At 41.6% G+C, this 25,724-nt stretch overlaps 1 protein-coding gene and 1 non-coding gene across 2 annotated transcripts; one reads left to right on the forward strand and one right to left on the reverse strand.

Annotated features, from left to right (window-relative positions):
- Positions 1 to 416: 416 nt before the first annotated feature.
- On the reverse strand, positions 417 to 24,666 carry LOC115105752 (zinc finger MYM-type protein 3-like). Its single transcript, XM_029628090.2, is given in 26 exon segments — positions 417 to 1,645; positions 1,811 to 1,925; positions 4,506 to 4,763; positions 4,843 to 4,957; positions 5,087 to 5,226; positions 5,372 to 5,519; positions 6,110 to 6,210; positions 8,003 to 8,152; positions 8,250 to 8,397; positions 8,601 to 8,716; positions 10,116 to 10,272; positions 10,495 to 10,544; positions 10,806 to 10,971; positions 11,309 to 11,481; positions 11,611 to 11,761; positions 11,945 to 12,031; positions 12,614 to 12,726; positions 12,847 to 12,997; positions 13,101 to 13,313; positions 21,245 to 21,425; positions 21,611 to 21,779; positions 21,782 to 21,994; positions 22,122 to 22,188; positions 22,273 to 22,331; positions 22,586 to 23,661; positions 24,580 to 24,666. Coding segments are annotated over 25 exon segments (4,497 nt in total). The 5' UTR covers positions 23,655 to 23,661; positions 24,580 to 24,666; the 3' UTR covers positions 417 to 1,458.
- On the forward strand, positions 1,253 to 1,325 carry trnav-uac (transfer RNA valine (anticodon UAC)). Its single transcript has one exon. It is a non-coding gene; the product is annotated as a tRNA-Val (tRNA).
- Positions 24,667 to 25,724: the final 1,058 nt, after the last annotated feature.

A 25,724-nucleotide genomic window follows, 5' to 3' on the forward strand; every position in this document is an offset into this window, starting at 1 on the left:
TGTTACTGTACAGAACAATCCCTTGGTCAACCGACGAGACCCAAGTCTGACTTGCACAACTCCCAGAGGTAAAGGACAAGTGCCATAATGCTAACTGGAGAGGGTTGCCAGTGAGTCTGATTGCAAAGAGAGAGGCCAATCGAAGTACAAATCTTCATAAATGAGTTAGTTTGGGTATGCAAACAGTAATTGTTGGAGGTTCTCTCTCATCAGCCAAACATTTGCCATGCAGAGTATAATATTTCAGTGTCCCAAAACAAGTTGTTTCCTTATGAACCCATAATATGCCGATTATTCTGACGGGAAATAATACCAAAGCAATTGCTCGTCTGTGTAATGCTTTTGGCACAGACTACCCACTAGAAAGTTTACATTTGTCTGTTAAGATAAAGCATGCATTTGATTTTACAACCATGAATAGTGAACTGTTGTTTATGAAGAATTTGTACAAGACATTCATTCTTGATTCCTTCAATTAGAAAAAGACAGAAAATAAACTTTATAGTACATAATCAACTTTTCTCAAGACATTCAGGACATAAAATGCATTAAACCGTAAGTTTGTAAATGAAAGACAATTAAACAGGATCAAAAAGTTTAAAATAAAAGATTTCTATCATGAAGTTAGGCTTCTTTTGTGTGGTTTAATGAACGGTTAGTTATATGATTGTAACAATAAGAAATTATGAGGGGCAATATATATACACATTAGCTATGAAGTAAAAGGTCTGCCATGACTATGAGTTTCTTGATACTGTACATGTGAACATCTCCGGCAGCAATAAATGGTTTCCACCTCACTGGCCACAGGGTAAACACAGATTTAAAGTGTTTAAGTTGAACATTACTGTTTATGTTATCAGTGTATGAACATTAAGCTTTTGAATGAAACAAAATCCAGTGAGGCTGGCATAGGGAGTTAAATGCAGTGTCAATTAAATAGTTTTATGAACTAAAGTAAAGTACTTTCATACAGCTGTTCTGCACACTTCATAACAAACAAATATATGGGTTTCCAATACAAACCAGACCTTTCAACTAGTTGTCTTTGACGATGCCCAAAGTACCTAAGCGTTCCAAATACATTATCTGAACTGAGGGTGGTATACGGCAGTGCTAATATAGTTTCTAATCAGATCTAGCTACAATGGTAATTCTATGGGGGAAATGCTCAATGAACTATTTGTGTAGGGGTGATATAACAACCATGGAACAACTAAAGGCATTGTAGAGTACAATGCCAGGGTTGTGGGTCCTGTGTGGCTCAGTTGTAGAGCATGGTGCTTACAACGCCAGGGTTGTGGGTTCGATTCCCACAGGGGACGAGTACGAAAAGGTATGCACTCACTAAGTCGCTCTGGATAAAGCGTCTAAATTACTAAATTAAAAAAATTGAAAAAGTAACTTGTGCTAGCGGCTTCCACATCAGCATCAATATATAAACTTGTTGCGTGGCTGTCAGTCCATGTCTCCCTGTCCCGGGTGCTCATCATAGACATCCTTGACAGCCAGGATCCTGTTGAGCATAATTCCCAGCCTGCCCTTGTCCATGGGGATGTCAGAATACCAGCGAGGACTCTCAGCCATACATGTGCTCTCTGGCTGCAGGTAGAACGCACTGCAGCTGCTCCGCACACCATCTGAGCTGTAGGAACAAAGACAGACACCATATGTGAATCTAAAAAAGGAAACTATACAGTTTAATTTATTCATTGCAATGTATCAAACCCATTCAGAATCTATGACACCCAGGGTTAGTCCTTCAACTGGCGTTTCAGTTGTGCGTACCTGGCCAGTCTACATTGCTTACCATTTGGAGAGGTAGAACTCAAAGAATTTGACTGGGCATCTGAGAGGGTTCAACCGGTTCTCTTGTTGCTCCAGCTCAGAAGGCTCATCCCGTTTCCTCTTTCCCAAGCCGCCCTCTGTGTGTAAACAGAACAGAGTACACGCTCACTTCACTTCCCTTGGTGTTTATTTTAACACTTGGCTACAGTTAGTGCCAAGCTAAACTGATTAAGCTGATCGCCAACAGTTTAGTTTTTCATGTCACTGTCGGTCATACTATAAAAAGGTTATTCAAATTAATATTATTTTGCAATGGACAGGGTCTTTCCTACATAAAAAGGTACTTTTGGCTGTCATGAAGGTCACAAGTCCACATGTTTCATCCAACGTTGATTTACATCTAAAACACTTTTCAGACATTCAGTCAGTGATTCTCTACTCGTATATCATGTTGCACAACTCAAGAGTTGCTCCTTTTAGCTTCCTGGTTTTCCCAAACAGTGGCAGGCCAGGGGTTGGCGTTTGTAGTGTGTATGGCCAGGGCCAGTTCTAAGACGCATACCATGGTACACCTCCCATGCTTAGCAGCTCTTCAAAGAACTCCACGTTGCGGTATAAATAGCTGTCCGACACACTGCGAATAGCAGTATGGACCAACCGGGGGGGGGGGGGGGCAACAACTTCCTTCTCCTACATCAACAGCTCTCTCACTGTTATTTGGAATAGTTAAGACAAGCACTCATAGAACACCAACTGTCAACAGGTGACAATGTCACACTAAAATCCTCTTTTTAATTTTATACATCAGCGTAAAACCACCAAAGTAGTACCAAACTGATCCATTTCAAACTGACCTACAAAGCCAGAGGAATCTAGCTAGTGACACTGATATCCAGAGAATGGTCAGGCCAAGTTGAAAATAGACCTACGTTAAAACACGTGATTATGTTTCAGTCAGAACATGCCAGTAATCAGAAAAACACTGAGTAGGATGGAGATGTGGGTCTAGGCTAACCTATATGTTTTAAATAAACAACTGGCACAAGGACAATTTCACAGGAGTTGGTCTCCAAGCAGTACAACTCATTAGCACCATATTATTTGATCGCTGGAAGACAGTTTATCTTCAATGGAAGCTCTTTGAGGTCAGCAGGACCATGTTTAGGAGTGGTGGTCCTGCCTAGGAGAATTGCCCATCACCATCTAATTGCATTAAAAAAAAACTGTAGTGATAAGGGGATTTAATAATAAGAGAAAGCCACTCTTATAACCTGGGTTTAAGACAAATATCAACCATCATTCCTCAGCAGATAAAGGCAAAGATCCTACAATGCATACATACAAATTATATAAATTACTGAAATTGAAAATATGTTTTGTTGGAAATAACGTATGATATCTACAAGCACAGTATTTTTAGGATGTTTTGGAAAACACATTCTTACCACTAAACTGGACCTCATAACACTATACTAGACTTTCAAACATTCTAAATATGAACTCAAAGATTTAATTTCACCTAGTTGGAGATATTCATGTAAAATGACTCCATACCCTAGCCCTGGTCAGGTCCCCTGTCATTCAGCTGAAATGTGGTACAACTCAAGATAGGCGACCTGCTTCCCCCCACCCCAAGCTGGGGTCATGACCCATGACCCAAAGCAACACAATCTCTCATTGGTTACTGGGAATGACAACTAGCCAATCATCCATTGGGCTAAGGAGCATATTAACACTTCTCATTCACTGGGCTTTCTTATACCACATCAAATCTCAGACATGAAAATGACAAATTAATGCCAATGTTGTGTTGTGACTTGTACCATATTTAAAAAAAAAAAATTTATTCACAACAGCTCTGATGGAGACATGTAGTTTCGGTACAATTTTATAAATGCTGACAGATAATTTGTCCATTCGACATGGTGGGATCTTTTTAATGTCGGTATAATTAATTAAGCGAGAAATGGCCGTGGAAACGCATTCAGGTGACAATGTCACACTAAAATCCTCTTTTTAATTTTATACATCAGCGTAAAACCACCAAAGTAGTACCAAACTGATCCATTTCAAACTGACCTACAAAGCCAGAGGAAAAAAGCATTCATGTGTGAATAGTGACATAATAACCACCATGTAGAAGTAAACTTAAGAGTCACACAATGATATGGTGTGTGGTCCTTTCACTACAACTCGGGAAAGCATGCAGTTTATTAGGCTACAGATTAAATAAGTTATGATGAACTTTACAGGGTGGTTAAAGTGCACGGTGATCTTAATGCCCCTTTCTAATAAATATTGAGGGTCTTATTCTGGTGACATGATAATCAATGCTTTACTGCCGCTTGACAAATATTCTCACTTATCCATAGCAATCTCATTATGTAGACTAGCCTACCTGCACTGTATCTGAGAGCTGTTGGCTACAGCACACGTGCCAAGACCAGAGTAGGCACAGTTTGTGACAAAACTATCAGTAGAGTTGAAAATGCAATGGAAACACATTGAACTTTAGATTTTTATTCGGTACATGAAAACTTAAGCGGAAAAGTATGTTGTGTCCACTACGCCATCACACACACACTGACTTATCTGCAACAAGTCTGTTTGGTGGAAACACACCACTGGTGTGAAAAAGCACATTTTCTTTATGCAGATTTTATAATATTTGCATATATCAATTAGATAGAAACCTGGCTAGTCACACAAACTCTTACCTTTACTTGTTCTCTTGTGTTGTGATTTTGGGTGGTAGCAGACACTAGACGACTTGACCATGCCATGTGGTGTAGACCTCCTCTTGGCCTGCCGCGTGACTGTAGAGAAGGAGAGCTGGAGGTGCTGCTCCACGGTGGTCAGACCAAAGTATTTGGTGTTGAAGAACATGAGAGTGTTGAGCAGGACAAAGGGAGAGTACACACCCAGCTGTTTACACTCCCACAGGTGCTCCTCCAGGACACGAGAACCGAGACCACCTGCACCCAAACACATTACTTACACCCCAAATACAACACAGACAAAATGTGTGAAAATAAAATAGAAATATGAACTCACCATTAGGTGACATGGAAGGCAGCCATTGGCTGACAATCTTATTCAGCTCCTCAGCGAAGGTGACATATAACTGGTCTGTGAATATATTCACCATCCGGTTGTTTTCAAGGAGATACTGGAAAATATACAAGACAAGACCACTGTGTTCAAATGTTTTAGTTGAACACTGTATAATACATTTTTTTAATAATGTAAGATTTGAATAAGCCCCTCTTCCACAAATTGCAAATATTAACTACAAGACCTGTTGAATCCCCAGACAGAGGTAAAATACACTGTCAGGTTTGTAGCACGGCCCTCTAGGATGAACAATGTCTTGGACAAACTGCGACAGGCCATGGTTCAGTTCCTCAGGACTACACACGAGAAGGTCTAATGGTTTCTCTATAAGGGAGAAAATTACAGGCACTTTATTATCAGGATTACATTGAAACATTACAGCCCATTTTACTCACAAGAGATCTATCAAACTCAAAGCAGAGCTATCAAAGACAGGTACATTTAAAGTTCCAGTCAAGAGATATCCTACGTTTTCTGTAGTCAGTGTCCGAGTGCTTGCTTTGGGCCCATGACCTCCAGGCTTTAACCCCAAGAGAGCTGTTCAAACCAGCACCGAGAGGCTGACTGTCCAGGGGATCGTGTAGGGTCATCTCTGACATGGCCTGACGCTTGGGTCCCTGTGACACAAAGCCTATATTAGACATCACACTACTATGACCTGTTAAGGGGTAGCTACTGTAGTTGGTTAGTTAGTTACTCATATTCTCTTCCGAGTGCACCCATTACATAAATTCTACACGTGCATTGATCATTAAGAATTTGTCTGGTCCCCAAAAAAAAGTAAACATTTCAGTATATATGCCAAATACTCTCTTGTTTTAAGGACACTGTTCATTGGTAAACAGTCCATCTTGTAGGTTTTGTGACTGTTGCCTTATGTTACATGAGCTGCATGTTGGGGACCATGCCTGCCTGCCTTCCGCCAGGGATATATTTGTTATTCAGCCATTTCACCTTTGGGACCCTGTTGCAGCTGTCTAAGTATGCAGAACATGAGCACTTTTCCCCAGTAAGTCTGACACCAAGACATCTCATGTTGGTGCCAGCTTTTTCCTGATGTCCAGCATCCTATGCGATTCCACTGCGTCTCTCAAATAAGTTGAACGTTTATGACACTATTTCATTCAATACAAAATGATAGTCATTGTAAGGTCTAGAAAAAAAACTGACAAAATACGCTTGTATTATAGGCTGTGTTTATTTATACCTTCTGAACAGTGACGTCGGCGCTCTGCTCTGCTGAAGTAGCATGAGGCGGCATCCCACAGTCAAAGAGGAAATCAACATTGGGGTTCAGGTCCAGGGAAGCTAAAGAACACAAATGAGAATGGACACAAAATATATATATCATAGACTGTTGACAGAGTGTGTGCAATTATAGTGTACGTTTACACATCTCAGGCAGCAAAGCAAACTAATCAGACCAGGGGTCTCCAACCTTTTACTGCATTAGAACAACTTTAAAAAAACGAAACATCTCGCGAGCTACTACTTTTTTTTTTATAGCATTCAAATAGGCACATTGTTCTTCTCTTCTCCCCTGCAACTCTTCCCCGGGTCCTGTAAGTCGTTGGGGGCATTTCTACTAAGCTAACATGGGATATGGATCATTTATCTATTTGATTTGGAATTTTGAGACCCCTTTAGGGATGAAAAAAACATTGATAAATATAGAATTTGGCCTTTACTACTATAGCCCACAGAAATGCACCGAATAACACATTCAAAAATAGCAACAAAAAAAAGAGTTAAAAAATAAATAATGATTAAGGTTTTGAAGTGTCTGTCCTATATCTAGGAGATAAGAAACCTCAAGAAATATGTTTTTTGGACACATAACTAACCCCTTGTTTTTGTTGGCACAAAACTACCTCCAAACTTCCTTTAATTTGTATGGGTTGCCTTCAGCCACCATCGTGTTCATGAGTCTCCCCTTTCCACAGTGGGTCATATTAGTTTTTAGCCAAAACGGTTGACACGACAGACAGAAGTAGGCACATCAGCATTACCGACTTCAAGCAAAATGGAGAAGACCATCGTGTTTGGGAGTCATCTTTCCATAGAGTGGTCATATTAGTTTTCTAGGCCAAACCGTTTGGACATTACAGACTCATGGTTTGACAAACACCGATGTAGCTTGGCCACCTTTCACCGCAGATGCAGAAAGGCCGACATGTGCGACTGCAGTGGATTAAGATAAAAACCATGTAAAACAAAAAAATAATATCTAGCTTAAACTGACAGATTTTTATGTTTTTTTGTTGTTGTGTTACTTAGATTGACGCACAGGTGCGTCAATAGACTTAAGGATTTAATAAAACACTAAGTGGGGCCCTATCAAATCTGTGACCCCAACCCCAAATTCTGTTTCATATTTTCCCAAATTATGTTCTTGGTTTTATTTTTTCTGGTTTTATATATTTTTTAATCTCAAAATTACAATTGTTCATAGAAAACAATGACATTGGATGTTCGGAGTCCATGTCAATGCTTAAATCAAACCAAAATAAAATTTTTAGGTCTGGAAGAAAAGTAATACATTTGGATTGAGTGCAATGGCCCTTTAATTGAGCATCTGGGCCTTTAATTGCGAGTGAGGAATGTGCCGTCTAGGATGGTTCTGTACCGCTGCTGCTCATTTCATGGCAAAGTTGGCAAATAACAAATGGTATACTAACTCATGAAATACTTCTGCCAGGTAAGCCTGCTTTGCAGTTAACATTTAATTGAGAAGGTTCTGGGGAAAGTATTTCTTTCAACCCAGTAGACGGTATCACATCAACTGGCTACACACAGTTATAGACAAGCTTGCGCACCACACAGACAGGGGAAATATTACTGGAAATTAATTGGCAGATATTGTGTTAGGTTTGTCTTTTTAAGCCAATAGTTGCTAACCAGGGGTGGGATAATGTAAATGTTGCATCGACTAGATAGTAGCAAGGAGCTTGCGGCGTCTGATACTTGGGAGATTTGTTTATGACAGTTTGCGGTGGAATGTGCATGTAAAAATGCATGTACTTTCAAAATTGTTTGGCGAGCTATCAACCTGTTGGAGACCCCTGCATTAGACATGACATATTATAAAGCTTGAACCTGCCTTTGGTGAGCTCATCTACTGGGTCTTGACCTGGCTCAGTCAGTACATCAGCCATATTGACGGCCATGGAGAGGATGTCATCTTGGGATGAAGAATCAAATAAGGTGCAGTCCCTCAGCAACGGGCCTGCTTTCTGATCACTGTCCAAATCTAAATAAACACATATAACCACCATATAGTTACAATAATTATATCTAGAACATCAATGGCAAGTTGACTAAGTAGAGAGATCCGGAGGAGCCCGTGCCTTTATTTTCCTCTGCTATCATGTCTGCCATGGCCAGAATGTCAGCCTCCAGTGGATCAGACGGGATCTGGAGTTTAAGGTCATTTATGTATTCCACAAGTTTATCAATATGATCCAGTGTGACGGGTAGGAACATGGGGACAGGGATCTAACAGAGAATAAAGAGAAAAACAATAAGCAGATAAATAGGACAGTCACTCTAGAGAACCACAGATTGCAGCCGTGTGTAAGCACCCATAAGGAACACGTTTGGCTGGAAACAAAGAGTTACTCTAGACTCTAAATTAATGACGATAAGCCTAGAGTAAATTTTGCACAATACACAACAGGACCTAGACAAAACCAACTCACCGGCAGAGGCAGGGCCATTGGTATGGGAGTGTACTGAGAGTACATATTCAAAGGTACAGGAACAAACACAGGTACAGGGACTGGCAACACCACAGGTGGGGACTGCAAGAAATCATCTGAAACAACCAGACAACATTTATTAAAACCACGAAGGTGCTTTTTTTTGCAATTGCTAATATAATATATAATTGTTGGCCTGATTTAACATAAAGCTCTTAGCATATGCATAGGGATGTTATGTTTAAAGCTAGAATCCTTAGCTGCTATATCCATTTTTGGACTTTTAAATGAATGATATATACACCTATTGATTCTTAAAAGAATAGATCTTAAATATTAAATACAGTGTTAGTGAGTCCCATAGATGGGTTGGTTGTTGTGTGAGCAACTAAGGGGCAAAACAGACAGGGTTGGCTTAGAATGTTGACTATGTAAACTATATTTAGTCTGCAAATGTTTATAGAAAACATACATTAATTGAAAACATACAATGAGCAGTCTCAACTACATCGTTACAGTTGTTGGTTAGCTAGCTAGAATTAAATTAGACACGACAGTCAAAATAAGACATGGTATCAATAAGATACACTATATATACACACAAAAGTATGTGGACACCCCTTTAAATGAGTGGATTTGGCTATTTCAGGCACACCCATTGCTGACAAGTGTATAAAATCGAGCCCCCAGCCATGCAAACTCCATAGACAAACATTGGTAGTAGAATCGCCTTACTGAAGAGCTCAGTGACTTTCAACATGGCAACAACATAGGATGCTACCTTTCCAACAAGTCAGTTCGTCAAATTTCTGCCCTGCTAGAGCTTCCCCGGGCAACTATAAGTGCTGTTATTGTGAAGTGGAAATGTCTTGGGAGAAAAAACGGCTCAGCCGCAAAGTGGTAGGCTGCACAAGCTCACAGAACGAGACTGCCGAGTGCTGAAGCACGTAAAAATCGTCTGCAACCGGCCCCCATTTCCTGTTTCAGCATGACAATGCCCCCATGTACCAAGCGAGGTCCATACAAAAATGGTGTCTCGAGATCAGTGTGGAAGAACTTGACTGGCCTGCACAGAGCCCTGACCTCAATCCCATCGAACACCTTTGGGCTGAATTGAAATGCCGACTGCAAATCAGGCCTAATCGCTCAACATCACTGCCCGGCCTCACCAATGCTCTTGTTGCTAAATAGAAGCAAGTCCCCGCAGCAATGTTCCAACATCTAGTGAAAAGCTTTCCCAGAAAAGTGGAGGATGTTATAGCAGCAAATGGGGGACCAACTCCATATTTATTCACATCATTTTTGAATGACATGTTTGACAAGGAAGTGTCCACATACTTTTGGTCATATAGTCTACAATGGGCTGAAACGAACCACCTACGATTCCCCACTTGGCATCTTCCTGTCATTGTTGCTAGCTGACCATTCAGAATCATTGATTGCTGCGCATCATTTTCATTATGTTGTCAGCCAACCAGTCTACAGAAAGGGACATGGGATTACATTCGCCATTACCTGTCTGGCAACTCTGGGACTTCATCTCAGGTTTACATGCAACACCAGTAGTGGCCATCATGGGTTTACACATGGAGGATTTGTTCCTTTGGGAGAGAGGTAGAGTGAAGGGAGGAGCAGGCTTGGCTACAGTCCTCTTCAGGCCTCTTCCTGTGGCCTGAAATAACAAACATTGACATAAATAAATGTTTGGATGTTCACTCAGCAGAAATATGAGAAAAGTTGCTCTTTGCTTTATTTCAAAATCCAATCACGTTTTTTTTTCAAGCAGAGAATACATTTGTATGCGTGGTAAAAGCTAAGCTCAAATTTATTTTTGTGTCCTTTCGGTAGCATTTCCCCCCAACTTTTGGAGCAGCAAGTCAAAAAGTACACTTACTTCACTTGTCTTTATAGCTGCAGGGGGAGGTGTAGACTCTGGGGAATGAGCTGTAAGTCCAGTAAACATATACAAGTTTAACAGCGAATTACTGAGACGAACATGTGTTTACATTTTACAGATTTGAGGGAAATCACAAAAACAATAGCAGTAACTTTGTAATATTATGTCAAACAGTGAAAATCAAACAAACAATTATATTACAACACAGCATACTTAGAAAAAACAATTCCCATGTATGGACTGGGTTTATGATAAATACAGTATGGGTGTTGTGTTTGCATGTGTTGGCATATGTGAAGCAAACGCACTGCTGAGCAGGCTCCCAGGGCCCTGCTTGGTGTCTAGGTTTGGCTGGTTCTGTTGGCTATAGAAGCGAAGGAGGCATGGCTGGTCACAGTAGTGTTTGATCTCTCCCCTCCAGTGGATGGTCTCCAGGAGCTCCCCCTGACGTTTGCAGGCATGGCACTGTGCTTCCTAAGAGAACACACACAGCTCAAAACACACACAAAAACCATACATACAGCACATACATTGTAGCCTGGTAACAGAGGACACTGCTAACACAATTTGATCGCAAATCATGCACATTCTGGATGCATTCTGTCATGATGACAATATTGTGCCAGTTTAGCCCATACATTCTGAAGCTTTCATTCCTCAAACAAAAAGTGTCTATATTACCATACAACAGACAATGCACAGTGAAAAGAGGGTGAACTGAATGCAGCCTGTGTACCGGCAGCAATTTAAAACTTCTCAGGGCCAGTCATATGGTCATGGTGTAAATATGGCATTGTTATTTCGGACATACTTTCAGGTACCAGAGGAGGTATTTGCTTTTACAATCTTCGCTGCAGAAGTCCCATGTGTTGCCATCCTGTTCCTCTGTGACCGCCCGTGAGCAGGTCTGAGAACAGTATGTACAGGTTATACAGCACAGGCCCAGTTGTTGAGCAAAGTCTTGCTTGTACAGTAGAATGCAACCTTGGTAAAAAAAAAAGAGACAACAAAAAAACATAAGTCTCTGCCTAGAGACACAGTAAAGTGTTTCCATGTAAATCGACAATCTATTGCATATAAAAATGAGCACAGAAATGCATGCATCATCCTAACCGTCACTGCAGAAGGTTTTCTCCACCCCAGAGAACTTTATCTTCTTATGCAGCAGCTTCTCTTGGTTGCAGTGCTCACACACGGAAACCACACCATTCAGACGCTTGTAGTCCTCACAGCACTCCTTACAGCAGAACTGATATATTGAGTCCTGAAAGCAAGCAAAATAATAATATATTCAAGCCTGGTGTAACAAGCGCCATTATCTACCAACTGAGCCATACAGGACCACTGAATCGTGGATGTACCTCTTGAAGTAGTCTTGAAAAAAATAACAGTTTTCACTAAACCACTTTTTTGGGCACAATGTATGTAAAATGCACATTTTGATTACCTGCCAGTCTAGGATTTCTGGTACCCCACTGAACATGTTATGACAAGAGAGACAGTTGAAGTAGAGGTCTCCATTGGGACTGTTGCTCTGTGAAGAAGAGTATATTTCTTAATTGGAGATTTAACAAGAAGAGCAAACATTAAGCAAAGGCAAAAACAACAACAAGCAACCCCACAGAACTAGTATCAAAGAGGGACTCAAGAATGTCTCAGCCCATTCTCAGACATTTTATTGCAAGGTTTTTGCAGAAACAGACCAAGCCCTAATTCATAGGTTCTTCGGTAGAATAAAGGCAAAAGCTTTCAAAGGTTGACCCTCTCCACACTAAAGAGCTTAATGATGAGTTTTTATTTTAACGGGCTCCAGAAGTGAGGCTGAACTGCCCACTGCAGCTGCTTGGTCTGCATTTTAACTAGCATTTTCTGCTTAACGGGCACCTACGGCCAAGCCTGTGCATCACACTGTAAATATTAACGGTTCCCTTTTTTCACTTTCAGAATCCATCACCAATTTTTTTTGTTGAACAACTGAGGTACTCAAATTTACGTTTAACACCAAATAAAGTGTTGTATACACATCTGGCAGACCATGTTGTGACTAAATACTGGACAATGCAACTGTAGGTTGCAGTGTTGTCCAAACTCTATTAAGGGTATGGATTTATCCAACCTGAAATTTGCTCCAACAGCTAGGGCTACAGAAGACGTACACGGCCTCATTTGTTTTACAGTAGTAAGGTTCAGTGGGGCTTCTTTTGCAGGAACTGCAGGCTTCACTGGGCACTGGAAAAGAAGCAGATGTAATAATAGTGAAAAGCCATTCACAGTCAGACATCACGTTAATACATTCAGATTAAGCAAAGGTGAATTAATACAGTAGTGAACAAGGAGAGTAGAATGTACCTGTGTCCCCAGAAGTTTTGATTTTATGTGAGGCGATACAGCACAAAGAACAGAAGTGTCTGGTCTTGCCATACTGATCCACTTTAGACAGCATGTCAAAATTCTTACACAGAGTCCTACACCACTGGCACGAGAGCACCTTAGTGTTTTTCTGAAATCAAAGACGACACTTTGATTAAACACAAAGCAGACAAATCACTCTCGTATCACTCAATAGTACAGGACTGTACATTCAAGAAGAGATCAGCACCCACCATCTTATACAGCCTGAGACAGGAAGAGTTGCAGAACCTCCTCTGTTGGCCCTCATGCAGTAGGTACTCAGCCCGGGAGGTGAAGGTGTTGATGTAGGTGCCACACGCGTCACAGCAGCTGGTCTTCAGGCCCTTGGTGGCGCGGAAACGGTTGAAGCAGGCATCGCTGCACATCAGGTGAATCATGTTGCCCATGGTTACCTCATGGTTGATCTGAGGCAGAAGAGGGAAGGAAGGTAAGAAACTCGGGGCTGAATTCTATCAATCCTAACTTCAAATAATGCCACCCTTTTTCATTTCCCATTAGTCGACCAAAATCTTGTAGTCGGTTATAATGTATTCTGCTGCCTGCTCATAGCATACAAAAAGACGCAATAGCAGCATAAACTTGTCGATATTGATTTCAAAGTTTGACAGAATTCCTGCCTCATGCAGACTCCATAATCCCAGCATAGATCCAGTTACACACAAAATCTTTTCAATTATGAAATATCAACATGAGGTGACAGTGGAATGTGGTGTCACTAGGGTTTAAGTATTCTTTGTCACTACTTCTGGGAAAAGCCCATGACGTGACAAACACTTCACATACACTACATTGACTGAGCTCGAATTGAAGCATGCTGATCAGATCTCTAACCAGCAATTCCAACAGAAAGACAACTTTAAAGAAGGTATACCATAATCACATTATTGTGTGGTTTTGCAGTACTTGGCATTAAAAAGTGCTTACTTATTTTTTATACATTTTATTGTACAAATTGACAAATGACTAACAGATGGTGGGGGGAAACTCAAATCAGAACAAGGCTTATGCCAGCTTTTCAAGGTAAGCATAAAATGTTGACTTGTTGCTAGAGTAGACGCTACAGTCTTTAAAATAGCTTCAATATAATGTATGACTAACAAAAATGCCTACAGCATTTTAAACCATAAGCAAAGCATTGTGGAAGTGTAGTCATACTGTGTTAAAGGTCCAATGCCACCATTTCTATCTCAATATCAAATCATTTCCATGTAACAATTAAGTACCTTACTGATTGTTTTCAAATAAAATAGTCGTGCAAAAATTATGATAGGACTGTCTGGGAGTGGTCTGAGTGGGATGGGAAAACTGAAAAATACTGGTTTCGGCAGAGAGGTTTGGAACTCTTGTTGGTCTATTTAAATGGAACTGACAGCGTTTTAGCAACATCAAATCATATTAAAATCTGTTCATACACACACCCAGAAAGAATACGAAGCTACTAATCTAGGACAAAAGGGCTTCTCAACAGTTTTACCCCCAAGCCATGAGACTCCTGAACAGGTAATCCAATGGCTACCCCATCTATTTGCATTGTGTGCCCCCCACCAACCCCTCTTTTACACTGCTGCTACTCTCTGTTTCTCATATATGCATAGTCACTAATTATCCATTCATATACATACTACCTCAATTGGCCCGACCAACCAGTGCCCCCGCACGCACATTGGCTGACCGAGCTCTCTGCATTGTGTCCCGCCACCCCCTTTTACGCTACTGTTACTCTCTGTTCATCATATATGCATAGTCACTTTAACCATATATACATGTACATACTACCTCAATCAGCCCAACTAACAGGTGCCTGTACGTAGCCTCGCTACTGTTCTAGACTCGCTACTGTATATAGCCTCGCTACTGTTATTTTTACTGTTTTTATTTATTTACTTACTTACCTATTGTTCACGTAATACCTTTTTTGCACAGTTGGTTAGAGCCTGTAAGTAAACATTTCACTGTAAGGTCTACACCTGTTGTATTCGGCGCACAAGACAAATAAACTTTGGTTTGACTACTCAGATATGGTCATTTTCACATTTTAAAACATTGTGTTTGGTAATGACGTTTGTGAATATTCTATAGCAATATGGGCTTCAAGGTGGCGCAGCGGTCTAAGGCACTGCATCTCAGTGCAAGAGGCGTCACTACAGTCCCTGATTCGAATCCCGGCTGAATAATATCCGGCCGTGATTGGGAGTTCCATAGGGTGGCGCACAATTGGCCCAACATCATCCGGGTTTGGCCGTAGTTGTAAATAAGAATTTGTTCTTAGCCTTTTTGGGATAGGGGGCAGCATTTTCACTTTTGGATGAATAGAGTGCCCAGAGTGAACTGCTTCCTACTCTCTGTACTCTGCTTGGATGAAAAGGTGCCCATTGTAAACGGCCAGCTCCTCAGTCTCAGATGCTAATATATGCATATTATTATTAGTATTGGATAGAAAACACTGAAGTTTCTAAAACTGTTTGAATGATGTCCGTGAGTATAACAGAACTCATATGGCAGGCGAAAACCTGAGAAAAATTCAACCAGGAAGTGGGACATCTGAGGTTTGTAGTTTTTCAAAGCTTGGCCTACCGAATACACATTGAGATATGGATGAGGTTGCACTTCCTACTAGGGCTTCCACTAGACGTCAACCATCTTTTGAAACTTGAATGAGGATTCTACTATAAAAGGAGGGGCTCATGAGACCTGTTGGAGTCAGTGGTCTGGCAGAGAGCCTTGGTCTCATGACGAGAGCTCCCGACAGAGTTACCTCTCATTCCAGTGCTTTCCTGAAGACAAAGGAATTCTCCGGTTGGAACATTATTGATGTTTTATGTTAAAAACATCCTAACGATTGATTCCATACATCGTTTTGACATGTTTCTAAAGGACTGTAACGGAACCTTTTGAGTTTGTCTGGATGAAGTGCCTGCGCCTCATGAAGATGGATTACTGGGCTGAACACGCTAACAACAAGTGGCTATTTGGACATAAATGATGGAACTTTATGGAACAAATCAGTCATTTATTGTCGAACTGGGATTCCTGGGAGTGCCTTCTGATGAAGATCATAAAAGGTAAGTGAATATTTATGGTGTTGTTTCTAACTTTGTTGATTCCAAAATGGCGCATATTCCTCTGGCTGGTTTGGGTTCTGAGCTCCGTTCTCAGATTATGCTTTTTCCGTAAAGTATTTTTAAAATATTTTTTATCTGACACCGCAGTTGTATTAAGGAGAAGTCTATCTTTCATTCTGTTAAAAACACTATTATCTTTTATCAATGTTTATTATGAGAATTTCTGCTAAATCACCAGATGTTTAGGAATCAAAACATTACTGCACGTAAGGCGCCAATGTAAACTGAGAGTTTTGGATATAAATATGCACATTATCGAACAAAACATATATATATTGTGTAACATGATGTCCTATGAGTGTCATCTGATAAAGATCATCAAAAGTTATAGATAAAATTAATCACTATTTCTGCTTTTTGTGACTCCTATCTTTGGCTGGAAAAATGGCTGTGCGTTTTTCAACTTGGCGGTGATCTAACATAATCATATGCTGTGCTTCAGATGTAAAGCATTTTTAAAAATCAGACACGATGGGTAGATTAACAAGATGTTTATCTTTCATTTGCTGTATTGGACTTGTTAAAACTTTTTATGGCTGCAGGGGCAGTATTGAGTAGCTTGGATGAAAAGGTGCCCATTGTAAACGGCCAGCTCCTCAGTCTCAGTTGCTAATATATGCATATTATTATTAGTATTGGATAGAAAACACTAAAGTTTCCAAAACTGTCAAAATATTGTCTGCGAGTATAACAGAACTGATATTGCAGGCGAAATCCTGAGGAAAATCAAAACAGGAAGTGGCTTCTATTTTGAAAACTCCATGTTCCATAGCCTCCCTTTGCTGGATTTAAAGGAATATGAACCAGATTCCTTTTCCTATCGCTTCCTCAAGGTGTCAACAGTCTTCAGACATAGTTTCAGGCTTTTATTATGAAAAATTAGTCAGAACGATAACATCGCGTCAAGTGGTCATATGAGTTTTGCTCGCGCAACAGAGTTTGGATAGGTATTGCTTTTCCCTCTCCTACTGTGAAAGACATTTGCGGTTGATATATTATCGATTATATATCTTAAAAACAACCTGAGGATTGATTATAAAAAACGTTTGACATGTTTCTGTGGACATTATGGAAACTATTTGGAATTTTCGTCTGCGTTGTCGTGACCGCTCTTTCCTGTGGATTTCTGAACATAAAGCGACAAACGGAGGTATTTTGGAAATAAAAATAATCTTTATGGAACAAAAGGAACATTTGTTGTATAACTGGGAGTCTCGTTAAGTGGAAACATCCAAAGATCAAAGGTAAACGATTAATTTGATTGCTTTTCTGATTTTCGTGACCAAGCTTCCTGATGCTAAGTGTACTTAATGTTTTGTCGTGTGATCGATAAACTTACACAAACGCTTGGATTGCTTTCGCTGTAAAGCATAATTTCAAAATCTGACACGACAGGTGGATTAACAAAAGACTAAACTGTGTTTTCCTATATAGCCATCCTACAATCTAAACTTGATGCCCTCAATCTCACACAAATTATCAATGAACCTACCAGGTACCCCCCCAAAGCCTTAAACACAGGCACCCTCATAGATATCATCCTAACCAACTTCCCCTCTAAATACACCTCTGCTGTCTTCAACCAAGATCTCAGCGATCACTGCCTCATTGCCTGCATCCGTAATGGGTCAGCGATCAAACGACCTCCACTCATCACTGTAAAACGCTCCCTGAAACACTTCAGCGAGCAGGCCTTTCTAATCGACCTGGCCGGGGTGTCCTGGAAGGATATTGATCTCATCCCGTCAGTAGAGGATGCCTGGATATTTTTTTTAAATGCCTTCCTAACAATCTTAAATAAACATGCCCCATTCAAGAAAATTAGAACCAGGAACAGATATAGCCCTTGGTTCTCCCCAGACCTGACTGCCCTTAACCAACACAAAAACATCCTATGGCGTTCTGCATTAGCATCGAACAGCCCCCGTGATATGCAGCTGTTCAGGGAAGCTAGAAACCGTTATACACAGGCAGTTAGAAAAGCCAAGGCTAGCTTTTTCAAGCAGAAATTTGCTTCCTGCAACACTAACTCTAAAAAGTTCTGGGACACTGTAAAGTCCATGGAGAATAAGAACACCTCCTCCCAGCTGCCCACTGCACTGAAGATAGGAAACACTGTCACCACTGATAAATCCACCATAATTGAGAATTTCAATAAGCATTTTTCTACGGATGGCCATGCTTTCCACCTGGCAACTCCTACCCCGGTCAACAGCACTGCACCCACAACAGCAACTCGCCCAAGCCTTCCCCATTTCTCCTTCTCCCAAATCCATTCAGCTGAAGTTCTGAAAGAGCTGAAAAATCTGGACCCCTACAAATCAGCCGGGCTAGACAATCTGGACCCTTTCTTCCTAAAATTATCTGCCGAAATTGTTGCCACCCCTATTACTAGCCTGTTCAACCTCTCTTTCGTGTCATCTGAGATTCCCAAAGATTGGAAAGCAGCTGCGGTCATCCCCTCTTCAAAGGGGGACACTCTTGACCCAAACTGCTACAGACCTATATCTATCCTACCATGCCTTTCTAAGGTCTTCGAAAGCCAAGTCAACAAACAGATTACCGACCATTTCGAATCTCACCATACCTTCTCTGCTATGCAATCTGGTTTCAGAGCTGGTCATGGGTGCACCTCAGCCACGCTCAAGGTCCTAAACGATATCTTAACCGCCATCGATAAGAAACATTACTGTGCAGCCGTATTCATTGATCTGGCCAAGGCTTTCGACTCTGTCAACCACCGCATCCTCATCGGCAGACTCGACAGCCTTGGTTTCTCAAATGATTGCCTCGCCTGGTTCACCAACTACTTCTCTGATAGAGTTCAGTGTGTCAAATCGGAGGGTCTGCTGTCCGGACCTCTGGCAGTCTCTATGGGGGTGCCACAGGGTTCAATTCTTGGACCGACTCTCTTCTCTGTATACATCAATGAGGTCGCTCTTGCTGCTGGTGAGTCTCTGATCCACCTCTACGCAGACGACACCATTCTGTATACTTCCGGCCCTTCTTTGGACACTGTGTTAACAACCCTCCAGGCAAGCTTCAATGCCATACAACTCTCCTTCCGTGGCCTCCAATTGCTCTTAAATACAAGTAAAACTAAATGCATGCTCTTCAACCGATCGCTACCTGCACCTACCCGCCTGTCCAACATCACTACTCTGGACGGCTCTGACTTAGAATACGTGGACAACTACAAATACTTAGGTGTCTGGTTAGACTGTAAACTCTCCTTCCAGACCCATATCAAACATCTCCAATCCAAAGTTAAATCTAGAATTGGCTTCCTATTTCGCAACAAAGCATCCTTCACTCATGCTGCCAAACATACCCTTGTAAAATTGACCATCCTACCAATCCTCGACTTTGGCGATGTCATTTACAAAATAGCCTCCAATACCCTACTCAACAAATTGGATGCAGTCTATCACAGTGCAATCCGTTTTGTCACCAAAGCCCCATATACTACCCACCATTGCGACCTGTACGCTCTCGTTGGCTGGCCCTCGCTTCATACTCGTCGCCAAACCCACTGGCTCCATGTCATCTACAAGACCCTGCTAGGTAAAGTCCCCCTTATCTCAGCTCGCTGGTCACCATAGCATCTCCCACCTGTAGCACACGCTCCAGCAGGTATATCTCTCTAGTCACCCCCAAAACCAATTCTTTCTTTGGCCGCCTCTCCTTCCAGTTCTCTGCTGCCAATGACTGGAACGAACTACAAAAATCTCTTAAATTGGAAACACTTATCTCCTCACTAGCTTTAAGCACCAACTGTCAGAGCATCTTACATATTACTGCACCTGTACATAGCCCACCTATAATTTAGCCCAAACAACTACCTCTTTCCCAACTGTATTTAATTTATTTATTTATTTTGCTCCTTTGCACCCCATTATTTTTTATTTCTACTTTGCACATTCTTCCATTGCAAAACTACCATTCCAGTGTTTTACTTGCTATATTGTATTTACTTTGCCACCATGGCCTTTTTTGCCTTTACCTCCCTTCTCACCTAATTTGCTCACATTGTATATAGACTTGTTTTTTTACTGTATTATTGACTGTATGTTTGTTTTACTCCATGTGTAACTCTGTGTCGTTGTATGTGTCGAACTGCTTTGCTTTATCTTGGCCAGGTCGCAATTGTAAATGAGAACTTGTTCTCAACTTGCTTACCTGGTTAAATAAAGGTGAAATAAAAATAAAAAATAAAATATTGCACTTGTGATTTCATGGATATAAATATTTGTAGTAATATTTATTGAATGTAGCGCTATGCTATTCAGCGGTTGTTGATGACACTTATCCCGTTAGTGGGATTGCAGCCATAACAAGTTAATATGTGAAAGTTACATATTTCTAAAAAATATTTTGGCATTTTGCGCAATGCCTTTTCAGCGGAATGTTGTTGAGGGGCGCGCTAGAAAGGTTAACAGACTTGCCTAGTTAAATAAAGGTTAAATAAATTGTATTTATTTATTAAAAAGCAGCCATGCGTTTGGACAATTAATAGACAATGCAGTAAATAAAACCTAAGAGAAATATATGTATTGTCCAGGACTGAACTCTACACAGACTGGTGCACCATAGCCAATGAGCGCAAAAGTAGGACTATATGCAAATAAGCCATTTGCCACACGGGCCTGCCATCATTCACTTTGAACTGGACTGTGTGTTTACAGGCAGTAGCAACAGTGAGACTTACGTTTATTACAAAACCTTCGCCAAAAGCCACCTGAATGGATTTCTGCAAATATGTAAACATGACGGGAGTCCTCTTACATTTGTGAACTTTACAGCCCTATTGATCAAACAACCATGAAAAGGTAGGCTCTCTCCCCCTCAAGTGCCTGTGCACATCAAAAACAACCAGATCAACAACTAATGTTAGCCAGAGCGAGATGAGCTAAAATCTAATGAGGGAACAGTAGATAAACCCTCAAACTTTTTCAGCTTGTAGTTGGCCGTCAAAATTGCACAGATAAACGATGGGGAAAAAGTAACCTGCTCACCATTCTGCAGCTTGCCTGCCAATGCATGCTTGTCCCAACCAATGCATGCTTGTCCCAACCCACGTTTTGACAACTGAATGGGAACTTGCCTGCCTGCCCACCCATTTGACTGACGCCAAATACATTTGATTGACAACTAAGAGATATGCTATGGCTGGGAGCTCATCATCTAAAATGTTATGGTGAAAGCTTTGGTACCTCACGCATGTGGTTGCACACGCTGCATCTTTGGGCAGGGGCACTTGGTTTTGGGGGCTGTGTCGGGCCCTTCTCCAGCCGGGCCTCATACAGGGAAAGACAAGTGCTATTGCAGAATTCTTGGAAGGACTGTGACTGGCCAACCTGTGCAAGCATGGTGTCCTTTCTATTCCCCATGTCCCTAAAATAGAAGACACAAACCTTGAGGTAAATTTCACAAATATTGTTGAGATCAAAACGATGCACAACGTTAACACTTACTTTACTATGAAATAGCATGAGGAATGTTATAAAATCCACTGTCCTTACTGGAAGGAATAGCAGAAACTAAGAACACATTCATTGAATATCTATTGAGAGGCTTACCTTTTACAGAAAGCACAGGGCTTTTTCTTGGGGGCTTTCTTGCCAAAGGAGTTAAGGCAGGTGGAGCTGCAGAAGAGCTGAGGCTGACCCCTGCGCTGGTAGGCAGTCTGTCCGCTCTGCAGAATCCCACTGCAGTTGGCACAGAGGACCCTAGTAGGCTGGCGAGGGGTGGCGGCCGGGGTGGAGGGGGTCCTCCAGACCTCTGAGTGTACGCAGGGGTAGAGGCAGGACCAGACAACTTCGGGGAAATGAGGCGGGGGGGCGGAGTGCTCTGGCTCCTTTGGGAGACCCTGGTGGAGCGCCGGAGGCCAAACCGTGCGGGGTCAAAGTCTGTGTCCCTCGGATCATCAGCTGCATCGTCAGAACCGCTGTCCGTTAGCTGGTCTGCAGCAGAAGACAACGCATTTAGATCAGCGTGATAATCATATAATTGGAAAAATAGTCCTACATAATGATAGTTGAGACCGAGGTAAAATTAATTAGCTAGGCAGATTTACGAAAAACGTTTTACCTCCACCAGACAAGTTTTGCGTATTTTTCCTCACTTCTCCACGATTAGAACGACCTCTCTTTCTCCCCTACAATAAATGAGAAGAGTAACTAACAGTAATTAACTTACTTTTACAGAAAATGTCTAGAATTCACGAAAAGTTTTTTTTTACCGTAGTCTTTTGACCATTTGGATCTTCGACGGCGACCTCAGTTTCAGGTTGTTCCTCAGCTGAAACACAATTGATCATCAGTAACTAAAGGCTGTTCATGACATAGCAGATGCAGACTATATGTAAACTGACATGGCTATTTGAAGATGTGATTGCTAATCGTTTCTCAAAGATGTGTAATTAAGCCTAAATCAAGTTTTGCATTTCCCTTTATACTTCTCAAACTATTTATGTGGCACTGAGACATCTATGTATGTGTGACATAAGTTAATAAACTTATGAGCCTAAAAACCTAAAGTTCCTTACTACACACCTTCACCTGGTGTCAATGGCTGGGCCCAGGATGATAGTGGGGACATACCGCCCCCCACAGGCTGTTCTTTCTCACTCTTTTTCTCTGCTGTGCCCTCTACCTTTGGCACCAATCCATAGAATGATAAGGCTTCCTCTTTGCCTGGACCATCCTCAGAGTGTGAGCTCTCTACGCTGACTATAGAAGGCATATTTGGATCAACTTCATCTTGAACAGATGCAGTGGGATCTTCATGCACTATGTCCATTTGCTCCTCTCCTGTCTCTGGCATCTGTGTCCCAGTTACAGTCGGAGTTCCCTCGGTGACCTCCAGTCTGTCTGTTCCAGGCTCAGCTCCCATTTCTGACCAGGCTTCTGTGTGACCCTGCCTGCCCCACTCATCCTGACTGAGGCCTGTGGCTGAACCGGAGGGCTCTTGGAAGTCTGAGTGTTCTGGCAGGCCTGAGGGCTCTGAAAAGCCTGAGGGTTTTGAAAGGTATGAGGGTTCTGGATAGACTGAGGACTCTGAGAAGCCTGAAGGTTCTTGAAGGTATGAAGATTCTGGAAGGACGGAAGGTTCTGGAAGGACAGAGGGCATTGGAAAGACTGAGGGTTCCTGAAAGTCTGATGGTTCTGGAAGGACTGTGCGGCTGTAAAAGTCCTCCACCTGGACTTTGGACAGTTCCAGTGAGTCTGGGTCCCCCAGGATGCTCAGACTGTCCTGAGTTTTCAGCCTCTCTCTTTCAGATTGGGTGAGAAAGGTTGTCAACTCGTCAAGGGCCTGCTGCTCCCCACTGTGTCCCTCTGTTCCCAGTGAGCCAGAGTAGGCCACCTCCATATCAGTCTGTGCAGGCTGCAGGTCCATATCATTCTGTGCAGACAGTAGGTCTACATCAGTCTGAGCAGGCAGCAGGTCCATATCACTCGGTGCAGACAGTAGGCCTTCATCAGTCTGAGCAGGCAGAAGGCCCATATCAGTGTGCCCAGAAAACAGGTCCATATCAGTCTGTGTGGATAGCAGGTCTAGATGTACATTCTCATTGGCCATTTGAAAAGTGGCTGAGGTTTCTGGATGCTCTGAGGGTTCCATACTGCACCTAACATCACAATTTAAGAGAAACGAAACAACAAAAACAATGGTTTGCTTCAGTCTCACATGACAACCGATTTGTACTCATGTCAAATCAAATGTGGTGGTAGGTTTGAGAAATTACAGCCACAAGTTGCTAGTTTATTGTGGATCCGCTATTCTAGACCACGAGATCACACAAGTGAAGGCATACATCTAGTTAGCTAGCTAGGTCAATTTATCTAAAGTTTGGTACTCGTTAGCTAGCAGTTGTCATTAGTTACCACAGCCACAATGGAATAATTACATTTATGGCTAAACCCCGCCTATTTATACAATTTCTCGTCAAATCTGATTATAAACCTAATCATAACCACACTGCTAAATTTATGCCTAACCCTAATTTAAGCCCAAAAAGTTGATTTTTGTTTTAATTATTTTTTACGATATAGCCATTTTGACTCTGTGGCTGTGGTAACTAGTAATAACCACTAGCTAGTTTGGCTATGGCAACGTTGCTGCCTTTTGGCGCGCCTCACCTGGCGTCTCCATTTTTGCAAGTTAGAATGCTAGCTAGCTAATGCTAGCTATTTAGCTAACTACCTGGAAAGCTAGATAGGTACATGTTAGCCCATTATTATATATAGAATATCAATACTATCTATACAATAGACATAACTCGCTACTTGCATGGTAAACGTATAATGTTTTATGACTCTACAACGAGACCGCTAATAACGTTACTGGCTAACGTTAGCTAATAGCTAGCTAGCTTCCAATAAGCTATCTGCTAGCTAACGTTACGAAGCTAACGTTGCCTTATGCAAACTAGCAGTCAAACTAAATCACTAGCTAACTAATTCTAATACAGTAACTTTATTAAAATATAATATTAATGATTCAAACATAAATTATGATAGACTTCTACAAAGTATGGTGCATTTACCTGCAAATATGAAATGTTGCTGTAGCTAGCTAAAATGTTGCATGCAACCACCACCAAACTGCGGTGTGTGTCTAGTTTCAAGCTACAACTTCTTCTTCTTCTATGGCGGTCTGCAAACAGACGTTAGAAGTGCATAGCGCCACCTACTGTACTGGAGTGTATTGTCAAAAAACAATGGTCAATGATCAAAACAAACAAAAACACGAAACCCTCCTACCTAATCATGTACTACTAAGAACATGAAAAAAAGAGCCCTTCTAACAAACCCCCGTCCAGCCTTTTGAATCGTGTTCCACTGACCTTTCTTTGCAGGGCATATAAATGCCAACCTAAGAACATGAAAAAAAGAGCCCTACTAACTTCTAACAAACCCCCACCCTGTCCCGCCTTTTGAATCTTGTTCCACTGACCTTTCTTTGCAAGGGCATATAAACCGACCGTAGTGCCCGGGAGTCCCACCTCTTCTACACGTCTATAAAAATGATCTTAGCCTCTACCCAATATAGCACAAATATCAATTATATCTAGTTTAAAGCCCATTTGGCAACTTGGTCTACAAGTCCGTTCCCTCCCACACCTGAATGGGCTGGGACCCAGCAGAAACACACTACTACAACCACTCTCTCAAGTCTCCTTAAGAGTCAATGCCTCCAATAGTAGATCACTCATATTAAAGTTACCAGAGGATAAACTACACAGTACAGACAAAGAATCTGAGCATAATACAATTCTAATAGGTTGAGCGTCCTCACCCACTGGAGAGCAACTACCATTGCCAACTGTTCAGCATACAGACAGAGTATACAGACAGTCCATCTGTTAGTCTTCTACATATCTCCACATCAAATTCAGCAATGTAAACTCCCGCTCCCGTGTATCCACTATCAGGATCCTTGGAACCATCTGTAAACACCTTTTAAATTAGCATGAAAGCTACTACTAATGTCATTTTCAACCAATCTTTTCTCTTTTCCACCAATGTTAAATCAACAACAGGTGTCGAAAGTGACCACGGAGGGAAATCCACAAGCTACAGCTTTCTCGTGAGCTCTCTACGCTACAACAAATGAGCCAATCACAATTAGCAAAGGCCCTATCTGACTATGGTCATTTGGTCCTGTACCTAGGGTCATCTTCATGTCAGT

This window comes from Oncorhynchus nerka, linkage group LG22, assembly GCF_034236695.1.
Source record: "Oncorhynchus nerka isolate Pitt River linkage group LG22, Oner_Uvic_2.0, whole genome shotgun sequence".
NCBI lineage: Eukaryota > Metazoa > Chordata > Actinopteri > Salmoniformes > Salmonidae > Oncorhynchus > Oncorhynchus nerka.